Source organism: Lingula anatina, chromosome 5, assembly GCF_051362555.1.
Source record: "Lingula anatina isolate TDL-2025a chromosome 5, LinAna3.0, whole genome shotgun sequence".
Lineage (NCBI taxonomy): Eukaryota > Metazoa > Brachiopoda > Lingulata > Lingulida > Lingulidae > Lingula > Lingula anatina.
Window position 1 is genome coordinate 19,532,665 of NC_141771.1, and position 12,935 is coordinate 19,545,599.

General features: G+C 34.4%; 2 protein-coding genes and 2 long non-coding RNA genes across 4 annotated transcripts in view; 1 reads left to right on the plus strand and 3 right to left on the minus strand.

Annotated features, from left to right (window-relative positions):
* Positions 1-7,524, minus strand: part of LOC147761824 (uncharacterized) — a 45,330-nt gene extending 37,806 nt beyond the window's left edge. The window contains exon 1 of the mRNA XM_087013699.1: positions 7,502-7,524. The gene's annotated coding sequence lies outside the window, so the exon portion shown is untranslated. The remainder of the gene's footprint in view (positions 1-7,501) is intronic.
* LOC147761812 (uncharacterized) overlaps positions 1-12,935 on the minus strand; it is a 271,082-nt gene that overhangs the window by 258,024 nt on the left and 123 nt on the right. The window contains exon 2 of the long non-coding RNA XR_015334672.1: positions 12,767-12,814. This is a non-coding gene — a long non-coding RNA (uncharacterized LOC147761812). The remainder of the gene's footprint in view (positions 1-12,766; positions 12,815-12,935) is intronic.
* On the plus strand, positions 4,475-9,831 carry LOC106155537 (uncharacterized). The gene is made up of 4 exons (XR_015334716.1): positions 4,475-4,645; positions 8,302-8,400; positions 8,738-8,912; positions 9,157-9,831. It is a non-coding gene; the product is annotated as an uncharacterized LOC106155537 (long non-coding RNA).
* LOC106170680 (uncharacterized) lies at positions 5,565-7,580 on the minus strand. The gene is made up of 2 exons (XM_087013132.1): positions 7,435-7,580; positions 5,565-7,078 (listed from the first exon to the last, which is right to left on the minus strand). The coding sequence occupies exons 1-2, from the start codon at positions 7,578-7,580 to the stop codon at positions 6,106-6,108; spliced, it is 1,119 nt and encodes a 372-aa protein (XP_086869258.1). The 3' UTR covers positions 5,565-6,105.

The following is a 12,935-nucleotide window of genomic DNA, read 5'->3' on the forward strand; positions in this document are numbered from 1 at the left end:
AAACAATGATTTGTGAGACTACATTTCTGAAAAATCTTAAGTTTTGAAGTTGGAATATAAAGATATACACAAAGTTATTGATATCTGCATTAGAACTCACACAAAAATGTAACAAATTCAATCTATTTGATTTGACAAAATAAAATTATCAACTAAACTACCCGTGTTTGACCTCATTAATATTAAAGAGAATATTTCAGAATAAAACTTTTTCCTTTAAAAAACAACGCCGGATCTGGCATCCATCCCACCTTTAACATCAGAAAAATCGAGAAGGAAACCCGCTCTGGACTAACATTATCAAGTACACATAATGCTACAAATTACCTAGAATTTCACAATTTAACCACATTTAAATGTTCCGGATCCGACGTTGCTTTTTCTGTTTCTAAACATACGGTATTATAAGAATCATTTCAATAACTAAATACGTACAATTATGAGCAATTCTACAACTCTCGTGCTGTGTTGTGCTATAAACCGAACATGAATGAACCTCACATAACACATGTAGAGAGTAAACATTTTTGCACCTGCTGATCCATCTTATAAAAGTTATTGTTTTTTTTTTTTCAAAATTGAGCAGATTTAAAAAAATAGTATCAATAATTCTTTAAACTTTACACGAAATCTAGATTTGTTTAAAAAAACATCACCGTCCCAGTTGCATTTTTACAAAGATCATAGTGAACAAACTACGAGTCTGGACAGCAGACAATTAGAACATTATCAAGCACAAATTTATGAAATCAAGTATTCTAATCTCTTATCTGAGCATTTAAAGTAAAGCCAACGTTAAAGGCACATAGTGAGCGCTGGTCCCGTAAAAAAGCAAACATTTTATTTTCCTAGAAATTTCAACAATAAATCACTAAGATATACGGTATCCAAAAACAGTTCACAGTAATTCGATTCATAAACTCATTTTATGCTCCAAGCAAGTCTCTTTCATAATGAAAATAGAGAATGGTCAATTTCGCTCACGACAGGAAAAGTTGAAATTGACAACTCGAAAGCATGTTTAAATCGTAATGGAGTGTAGCATATAACAAGCAGACTTTAAAAAACTTTTATACATCATACTTTTGTCAACGGCGTTAGATAAGAGTGTGCTTTGGTGATAAAGGGAAATTGCTCAATTTTTCAGGATTTTACTCTCTAAGTCAAGGTCTAATGCGCACTATATGCCTTTGGATTAATATAAAATCACGTGAATGTCAAGAGTGAAATTATGTTTATATGCCGAGTTCAAAGTACTGATAACTAGAAATTAAAAATTGAGAATTTATTATTCAATGTAATATTCCCAATTAATTTTTACTGGAAAAAGAATATATTTTTCATTATAGCTCTCAAGACATTAGCAAAAATATATCATTCAATGTAATATTGTCAACTTGTTATAGATTTTATTGGATAAAGGAATATATTTTTGAAAGGTACTTGCTAACAACTTCAATAACTACATATTGTCCTACATATACCATCTTTAGTGTAGGAAAAAGAATCAGAAAGACACCACACGTAGAACATTTAGTGCTAGGACTACATCTACCAACGGAGTTCAGAATAGTTCACATGAAGTGTAACTGCATTCTTCATTTACATGTGATATGAAGAGCTGGCGAAAATGAATAGGGAAAATATTGGGCTATTTGCAATACCAATTTTAAACGCCCAAGCATCAAAATTGAATCATCAATAAATTATCGTCAAATACCTAACATTAATATCTTAAAACGTTGTACTAAATCGGTTGAAACTGATATTTTCGTATACTTAGTATCTGGACCGCCTCGCATCCACTCCCTGGTCACTCAGAACTGATGAAGACGTGACATCTCTTTCTGGAGTGTTGGTTACATATGATTCATGGGGGAGGAGGCAGGATATTTTGGACGCATTGCTTACTTAATTATCAGCATTATCTGATAGGTGAACCTTCATTTATAATTTCCTGCAATAAGAATGCATGGGATGCATTTGTGTTAGATATATTTCAAAACCCGCCATTGACAAAATTAATCTCATACCCTAACACCCCCCCCCCCCCCAAAAAGAAACAGTATTTACGTCACTGATTATGATCAAATGCACGTTTTATCTGAACAGAGTTTAGTATACGTGACCAACCTAACCGTACTATGGCGCCATCTTCTGGAATCAGCAGACTACAAATTAATAAACTTTTAAATTATGTGATCATATCTGAATGTACGATGTTGTAGTCTTCATTTACCTTCACAATGACAAATAAACTTTCGCCGGATTATATGTCTGTGTGTGTGTGCGTGCGTGGAACCTGGTTATGATAACAAAGGCATTTATTAATTTATCCAAGACTTTTACAGAATTTTAGCCAGTGGCAGGAAAGAAGGGTTGATCAGTTGGAGAAAAATACCACTTATCCCAGGAAAATCTGTGTAATAATTCAAAACGTCAGCACAAACGCCGTGAAGATACGCTATGCCTATATTTTGACGAAGCATTTTATTCAAATTGATTTTTTTTCCACTTTGCATCATACAACCATTTATCATAACGCCCGTCTGTACTGTCATGTACAAGTTATAACAGTTTTATTCTACCTCCCCAATATCCTCCTGTCATTTCATGCTGTCAATATTGACATATACAAGATTTCAACATATATCATACATCACATGATTCTTTCACATACAGCACTCGAATAACACATTTTATGTAATAAAAGAAATAAAATTCCATTCGTATCAAATATTTTTTCATCGGGAATTGATATTTCAAATTGTAACGCCTCCGCCTGGCGTTTGGTGGAATACAGAAAAGGCGGTGATTATACGAGAAAGTTTGAAACAAGAGGAGGTGTGTTAATCTGTTAAACTGATTGCATTCAGCAGAGTTGGTTTGACCTACATAGAACGAAATGGAATGAAACCTTAGATTCATTAAAATGTATCTTATCATTACTGTAGTGCTCTTAATATTTATCTAGAACATATCAATAAATAAGAAATAATCATTATTATTATACAGGGTGATATTCTGGCGTCTGTTCTGTCTCAACATGATTGTGACGTCTTCCAAAGAATTGATGAAAATGTGTTAGGTGTGACAAGTCGCTGACCGCTTTGTTTTAAGGTGACACGATGAGTGTCTTCTCTCGAGGTAGATTCTACTTTATTTTGAATAAATTATGGAAATTTCATAGCAGTTAAATACCACATCCTCGCGATCTAACGTAAGACAAATTCTCTCTCTCTCTCTCTCTCTCTCTCTCTCTCTCTCAAACTCAGCAGAGCCACAGACAAAATGCGAAAAAAAGCATTGGAATATGAGTTATATATATCTAAACTTTTCTTATTCGCTGGAGCATATTAATAAAAGTGATCTTTACAGTACTTCTCGAGGGGAGGGAGGGGGCGTACACCGGGACTCTCGTCAAGAAGCCCTTCTCAGCCTTCTAGCTGTTACAAAATTCTTCCGAAGGGCGGGTCGAGCAATGATTTATAATGAGAAGAAAATTGTTATTTTACTTTGGGGAAATTACTTTTGCTAGCTTCAAATATACATTACTTATTTTTTATAAAATAATAAAAATTAAGATAGCTTAGGTGATCATGATCACCGCTATTTGAAATCTCTGATGTGAACATCACTTCCGGACAGACTTATATTACTACAGGCAATCTAATTTGCATATAAGAGAAAAATGCATTTTTTTTCTGTTTTTGAGTCATGTTCAGTTTTTATTACTTTTGTAAATAACGTCTCTTTACCCTCACAACTTTCCAATCATTTGATTGACACGCCCTGTTTATGAATTTATTTGAATATAAATTATAAACCTACATATCACAGGCATGAATCACGTTATCACGTCCAAGTCATAACATTGTTAAACTAGCGCCAATAACTGCAGTGAAGAATGTAGGTCAATTGCCTGTACAATTCTCCCATAGCATTATTGATTTTTTTTGGAGTGGAACATTTTAGGGAGAGTCGGACGGATGAGAGAAGTATCAGTTCAACAGCAAAACATAAATAAAGCGTGGAGCTGCTATAATCAGAGGCTTTAACAATCTTTTAGACAAGTGTAAAAATATCCCATTTTTCCAGTTCCACAGCGTAGCACTTTCAAACAATATGATACATCTCCATGCCATCAGTCTCTCCCTAACAATTTGTTGACCACGTTAACTGTTCAACTCCCGGTAGAAGATGAACCAGCCAACGATAGTTTTGACACGCAGGTGTAGGAGCCGCACCCTGAACTTCAGAGCTTAATAGCAATTAACCCTTGCCGTTTCAAGCAACTGGTAACGCCAAGGGTATGCCATAGTGTAGAGGTTTGTTTCAAGTTATCTCTGAAGCTCAGGGTGAGAGGCCGGCATAGGGCGAGACGGGGGGGGGGGGGGGGGGGGGGGGGGGGGGGGGGGGGTTTTAACCCTTTCACAACCAGGGGCCGAATGCGTTCCCTCAGCATTCTCTTTCACAACCAGGGGCCGAATGCGTTCCCTCAGCACTAACCAGTCAATTTATTTAAGAATCATTCACTATTATCATGCATTTTATTATTATTATGCACAAACCTGAATTAGGCGTAAGAGGGGGAAAGGGGGGTCAACTCTCTCATAAACAGGAAGACAGCACTAAGGACACTCAGGTAAACTGACCATTAGTGTTGGGGTCATCAGTTGACCACAATACAGGGGCCACTGTCAATGGGTTATATTTGCATTTTTCATAGATTTTGTATTAATACTAAGTTTATGTATGGTATCAATAATTACCTGTGATCAGACAAAATTTCTGTCAACAGATTTCTGTAGCTAGAAAAGTAAGTGTTTGAGATTTGTGTGCAAATAGCAGATAAAAATCAGTAAGAAGACAGGAATGGGTTAGCCTCTTTTTTTAACCAAATTTTCCATGTTTTGACATTTCGATGTGTAAAGATAAAATGGTATGTGGATTTATTATTATTATTATAATGCTAGAAATTCATTTGTTGACTACAGCTCAGTATTCCTTATGGTTAACTGATACAGAATATTGCCAGTGTTAGGTGGACTGTTGGGTTACATGTCAATACGTCCCCGCACCGATAAACCCTCGCACCGGTACATCCCCGCACCAATATTCCCCTACAATTACAGATCTACTGAGGGGGAGTATCGGTGTGGGGGAGTATCGGTGCGGGGATGTACCAGTGCGGGGTTGTATCGATGCGCATAGTACAAAAAATTACTAAGGGGGATTATCGGTGCGGGGGAGTATGGACATGACCCTGACTGTTGTGTTCAGTTGATAACTTAAAATATGAAAACTGTGCTGACAGAGAACAGCAATAAAACATTGAATTCTTTTAGACGGGGCCGTAGCGATAGTCCGAAGGTTCAATAGTCCGAAGGTTCATTGGTCCGAATGTTCACTATAGAACCTTCGGACCAATGAACCCTTGATTAAAAAATCGACGAAAATGTTACCACTTTTCGGACCAATGAACCTTCGGACCAATGAACCTTCGGACTATCGAGACGCCCCCTTTTAGACAAAGCATAAATATAGTATTACATTTACAGGTGTTTTTCTTTTTTTTTTTTTTGAGATTTTAAGCTTTTTCAACATCTCACTTGCCTAGCTGGCATCGAATGTTTCTTTGAAGCCTGTAATATGTGTCGTGGTTTAATCAAATATCCATTTGGAGTTTGATATTTTCTTTAGTGAACAAAACGATGATTCTTTTCTTACTGTTTATTCTGTCGCTAAGTCATTGGATATATAAAAAAATAAAATAATCTAAATTGTTTTCATCTAGTAAACACATAAATTACATCAAAATGAAACACTTGTCTATTTCTCTTTCTGTTTTCAACAATAAAGGTAGGAGAGAGGGATTTTCTAGTGTAATATCATGTATTTGACTAATTACAGTTCTTTTATTATAGATGATCTATCATAGATGATGTGACTGATCATGGAAGATAATGGTTGGAACTTACACAGTATAAAAATGATAATTATTGATAAAAATTGAAGCAGTTACATTTGATTGTTTTTAAGATGTGCAAAAATAGCAAAGTTAACAGGTGATAGTGTCTTTTCTGTTTCTGTCATCTGAACATATCATTGAGAGCTGTGGAAAGGATTTTTTATAATTGTTGTGATGACACCTGGTGTGGTCCTTTTTATGCCAGTAAGTAATTCATAGACATCATTGTCAGTAATTATGGCGATATTCTCTGTGGTAAAAGTGTCATCATCTTTATGATTGTATTCTGTTCTTTCTTCCTCATATATATGATGGGTTATGGCATTATTATTTGTCCGTTTATCTTCCATATGACTTATTTCATCCGTGATCATGATGTGATTTTTTTCATGACGTTTGCAAGAATTTTTTCGTGTAAAAGTTTCCTCACAGAATCTACACTTGTAAGGTTTCTCTCCTGTGTGAATTCTTTCATGCTCTCTGCAAGTGTTTTTGTCTCTATAAGTTTTGTCACAGAATCTGCACTTGTAAGGTTTCTCTCCTGTGTGAATTCTTTCATGATAGATGATAGCTTTTTTGTCATTAAAAAGTTTATCACAGAATCTACACTTGTAAGGTCTCTCTCCTGTGTGAATTATCTCATGCTCTGTGCAATGGCCTCTTTGCGTGAAAGTTTTGTCACATAATCTACACTTGTAAGGCCTCTCTCCTGTGTGAATTCTTTCATGATATATGCAAGAAGTTTTGTCTTTATAAGTTTTGTCACAGAATCTACATTTGTAAGGTCTATCTCCTGTGTGAATTTTTTCATGATATACGCAAGAATTTTTATGTGTAAAAGTTACCTCACAGAATCTACATTTGTAAGATTTCTCTCCTGTGTGAATCCTTTCATGCCCACTGCAATTACTTTTGTCTCTAAAAGTTTTATCACAGAATCTGCACTTGTAAGGTTTCTCTCCAGTATGAATTCTTTCATGCAAAGTGCAATTGCCTTTTTGAGTAAAAGTTTTGTCACAGAATCTACACTTGTAAGGTCTCTCTCCTGTGTGAATTCTTTCATGCACTGTGCAATGGCCTTTTTGAGTAAAAGTTTTGTCACAGAATCTGCACTAGTAAGGTCTCTCTCCTTTGCACATTTTTACTGAATGTTGTAAGAACTTAATTGGTGGTATTAAAAGTCTTGTCACAGACTCTACACTTGTAAGGTTTCTCTCCAGTATAATTATTTTCTTGAATTTTATGAGATGATTAATTGCCAAAAGATTCTTGTCACAAGTTACTTTGAGTCCTGATTCCAAGGCTACTTTTCACATGATTTCCTATTTTTGGTTTGTCATTCCTTTTCCTGCCATTGTTACGTACACTACTGTCTTACATTTCACTGTGAGCCAGTCACTTGGATAAGGTGCTTGATATGTCCTTTCTAATACTGTCCTTTCTAATACTGTAATTGTGTTCACAATTGAACTCTCAGAGCACCATAAGAATATCCATTTGGATTCTGTATGAACTTGTTGTCAACATTACCAATGCACCCAGTTTTTGTACTGAGCAATGCATAAAGTTGTATTAGGAACCCCCTGTTTAAAATCTTGAATCCAGTCATTCTATTGGATGATGTTAACTGCTGGTTACAGTGGACATATCTGATTGGTTGAAGTCATTTCTCTCCAATACTTCAGATGCCATAATTTAAAGATGTTATCTGCACAACCCACTGCATATAATTATCTGTTATTACTTCACTAAGCATTGGTAAACATGTAACATGACATTCCATCAAGCTCACATCTAGTTAGTTAAAAGACAAGAAGTGATTTTATCAGTCAGTTTGTATTTGTCACACATGTCAGGCTGGTTCTGTACATGATGTGAAAAGTCATTCAATTAATTCAGTTTGTGAAACCCTTCAGCAGCCAGCTGTTTCAAAAGGGGGATTCTTTTTTGACAAAAAATGGACCTTTTACCATGTAATCCTCATGTATTTAGATAAAATTTTACTCAGAGGGAACATTTTCCCAGAACCCCCCCCCCCCCCCCCCCCCCCCCCCCACACACACACACACACACACACACACCCCTGGCTACTGGGCATGTTCACGTTAAGAAATTTATAAAAAAAAATTAGTTCAGTTATAGGTAATTAAACTGTTTCATTAACTCCACCATGGCATGTTACTTTCAAAAAGGAGCAAGATTGAACTTTTTTAATGTGTGTGCATGTGCAATTTTTTTTACTGTTTGGTGACTGTATTTTTGCCAGCTTTTCTGTTTCAAACATAATTTATTCCTCTCAGCTTATGATCATGTTAAGTTTTGTCTTTCAGGGTAGTGTACCAATAGGCCAGGGAAACACTAGTTGAAAATAGCTGTAATATCAGTGAGCCACCACACCATTAAGACAGAGATGGAAACACACCTACAAGGTACCCCAGATATGTACATGTACTAGTATGTATGGTTAAGTTCATGGTTTACTCTTAGTCAATAGTACCAATGTTAAATGAACTGTTTTGTCTAGTCGATAACAACTTAAAATATTGAAAGCTTTCTGACATGAAAGTGTGCACTGATGATCAGAAAACCAACAGAGCTTGTGAAGATTGAGTAAAAAACATTTACTATTTTTACCTGTTGTTAAAGGGAAGACTTTTATTGCTTTTAGAATTTTTCAAACTCTTTTGGTAATGTTGTTGAAATTTTGGTTGCTGTTTAGTGTCTGTATATTTGCCAATTTTGATGTTGAGTTGTTTTTTCCGTCAGAATTTTGGCTCATTTCTTGTGGGAGTCGTGAGAAAGGACCAGAAATTGTGGATGGTTGCTGAAACTCTGGACGCCATCTTTGATGTGCTTGCAGATGATCATCTGGACCTGTTGTCATGGAGATCAGAGTAACAAACAAACTCCAGACCATATGGTACCACAGCTGACAACTGAGGTAAAACTGTTTCTTAATTAATTTTAATTAATTAAAATTACATCAAATACTTATGTCAGGAGCAGTTGCCTTATCTGCATTGTGGACAAAATGAAAAAGTGTCCCATTTTGCTTACTGAAATGATTCCTGCAGTTGGGTATTTAATATATTCTTTTACAGTGTAAAGATATCTTTGTTTAAAGACATTTTGATGAATTAAAGCAATGGATATCTTCTGAAGAATTATTGTGACATTTTTTCCAGATTCATCAACTGAAGAGAAACCTAGGAGACCACCTTCCTATCAGCATAACAGCAAGGACAAATCTGATATACTTTATCAAATGCAAATCTTGACCAGTAGAACTAAGACATGTTTTTCTGGTGTCAAGTCAGTTTTATATCAGGCATCAACTTTTATGATAGTCCTGTTAGAAGATTCATGTGTTATCAAAAGAGACTGATATAAAACTTGTTTTTGTTTTTAGCCTTTTCTTTCAAAATTAAATATTAAAATGTGTTGGGCTGTATTGTCTGTTTAAACTTTGACCCACTAACTGAGACAACCAAGTGATTAAATTTCTTTTCTGGTTGCTCACCTGCAATATAATTTTTTTATTATGCTTTTGTGAGGCTTAAGTTGTTCAATTATTGTCTTCTCCACATTGAATTGGTTTGATTTGATTAAACTTTGTATAACACTTTGATAATCGAACAAATTACATTGTTTTAAATGGGTGTAGATGTTAATAAAAAAATTTTTTGGTGAATCTCAAGATATAAAAGTCATAAAACTGTTGTTGGAAATATGGATTATTGGTTTAATTTAACAGGAATAGATACATTGTATGGCAGTATGATATTCTATAAATAACATAGTTTTAGGATGGTGTGGATGTTTAAAAGAATTAATTCCTTAATTTTTTTATCTAACCATGGGGGGGGGGGGGGGGGCAAATATATATGGAACCTTTTATGATTCCAATGGCTTTCATTTGTTTTCTAGTTGAATTAAGATGGTTTGCGTCTATTACTTTTTTCAAAGCATTTTTTTCAAAGTATGTGTTAGTTTACTGTAACTTCAATTGTACCAACAAGTGCATATCATAGTTTTGTCATGTTTTATAGTCTACTATTGCCGCATAAAATAAAAAGATAACTTGTTGGATGGGTGGGGTCCCCATAATCTTTGTTTTTTCCATTCTGTCTTTCATGATATATATATATATATATATATATATATATAATTTTTTGTTATATTTAATGTTATACATGATAAAGAAAATGGATGAGATCCTTTGTGCATTTGGTACTAATTTTTTGCATTTTATGATAACCTTAGTTTATCTGTTGTAATCAGTAACTGAGCAGTATGGTAGGGTATATGAATATGAGTGTTTATGTATGTAATTAAGTATAGTTTAATTCTTAAGTTTGATAAAAGAAATTTAAAAATTAAAATTGGAGATAAACTTGAATCAGAAATCAAATGTTGGTGTATTTCATTTATTGTAGATAAAAGTCAAGTGCTGGCTACTTGCCTGATGTTTACTGTGATTTTTTAATTGGTGATTTTATTTTCCATAAACTGTGATCACCCCTCCCCAATGCTACCCTCAATTAAGAAAAGAAAGAACAACAAAACATTTGATTACACAAAATTAATATTTCATTGTAAAATTAAGAGAATGACATTTGAAGTTACTGGCTGCTACAGAAGCAATAGTAGTTCTGCAATGATGACCCTGAAAAACAAGAAGATGAAAATATTAAAATATAATTCAGTTAAACTCTGTTTGCTGTAAAAAGATGTTGACAGTAACTCTACAACCACCAGCTATCATATAATTACTGTACAGGTTTTACCAGCTGTTTGACATAGTGTACCTCTTAAAAATCGAAAGTTCACTTAGTTATTATGCCATCAAAACAAGGAAACAAACAAAAGAACTTCCTTGTGACTGTATAATGAATCTGTTCTTTTTTAAAATGATGTCAAATTTCTAAATATCGAGAGTGATTAGATTTATTTAATAACAACAACAAAAAATAACAAAAACAACAATAATAATAATAATAATAACCATTTATGTTCTTGATCTTCGTCTGAAGCAAGATGTAAAAAGACTTAAAAATCTTCTCCACCTAGATGGGCGTCTGTCCTTGGAAGCTGAAATATATGACACAATATTAACTTACTAATATGTAATAATAAATAACCTTCAATATGTAGTCAGAGCACTACATTATTTCATGCATGCAATTGTACTGAAAATATTTTACAATTATTTAAAATAAACAAATTAGACAATTAAAACAGTACTTGTAAAAAGGCAATACACATCAATACGCAGTGTGTGTGTGTGTGTTTGCGCATGCTTGCAAGTTGCATGCACAATCACATTCCATCAGTGTAATAAATAAATCCTAATTCTATTGACACTGATATCTTACCTATCTCCTTCACATCCTCTGTCACAGTTGTTGTGTCTTTGATATTAACTGAAGAAAGACAGGAAAACAAATTAAACGTCCCATACATGTGCACAACAAGGATACGACACATTATTTAACAAAGTCAAAGATAAACTGAAAGATTTAGATAACTGAACAGTGAATTTTATCTTAGTGTTTGTGCATAAGAGTTTCCACCCTTAAGTCCATCTGTGTGTGTTTACATTTTTTAAGTGTCTTACACCCCATTCTCATAGATTAGATCAACCTACATTGGATCGACCTAACTCCCTAGGGGTTCACGCTAAATAGCTGTCAGCCGGGCGGACAAGAAAGTTAATTACCCCTTAAAGCTTGTAGTAGGCGGGGACGGACATTTACGGGGGATTATCTGACAGTAATCTAGTGAGACTCCCCGCGGTGATAGATCGATCTAAAAGTTGTGAGAACAGAGCCTTAAATGAATTCCTGACACACTCTGTGTCTTTGATATCAGCTGAAGAAAAAATGACATCAATTAAAAATTTTAACATTCTATATCTGTGCATTTTCAAATAGAACTCCGCATTACAATTTGTTTAGAACATTCAAAGATTTAAGTGACATTACAAATTATCCTCTGAAGTATGCCTAAGAGCAGACTTTGTTTGAGCAACATGATTGTGATGTGTGTGTGTGTGTGCGCATGCATGTGTCATAAGTATAAAAGTCAAAATTATTTTACTGAGATTACTGTCTTACCTATCTCCTCATTACTAAGGGTCTTAATTGTAACATTTTTCTTGGCTTTTGTATCATCTGAAAGAACAGAATTGAACTGAATTGAATTTTAAAGACAACATTATGTGTGTTCAATCTTTTAACAGCAAAAGCATTAATTTTTCAGCAGATTAAGTATCTTCTTTAGTCTGTCAAAGGCCAGTGCAACATGCAACATGTGTACGAGTACTATACCTTTCTTTTATGTCTCCTTGATCTAAGTTGAAGAAAGAATTAGGATATGTCCGCGTTAGTAATGTAACAGACACAAGTGTGATGTTTGAAATTTGGCCGGTGATGGCCGCTTTTATTGGAAGTCGCATTAATAAAAAGAAATAAAGCGTATTACTGATAAACATTGATTATGTTGATAGATGATATAAACTTAGTGTGCGCCAGAAGTATCAACATTTAAATTATAATTCCAGACAAATAGTGCACACATTTCAAATTGTGGGGTTGCAAAGAGGCCTTACATTACTAACGCGGACATATCCTAATTCTTACTTCAACTTAGATCAAGGAGACATAACTTTCTTTTGTGTGTGTGTGTGTGTGTGTGTTTGTGTATGTGTGTGTTTGTGTGTTCACATGTACATGCACAATCATATTCCATCAGTGTAATAAATAATTACCTTTTCTGTTAACCCTGCTGTCTTACCTATCTCCTTCACATCCTCTGTCATGGTTGTTGTGTCTTTGACATTGACTGATGAAAGAAATGAAAACAAATTAAACATCCCATACATGTGCACAAGAAGGATACAGTACCTTATTTAACATAATCAAGGACACATTCAAACATTTTGATAAATGATCAGTGAATTTAA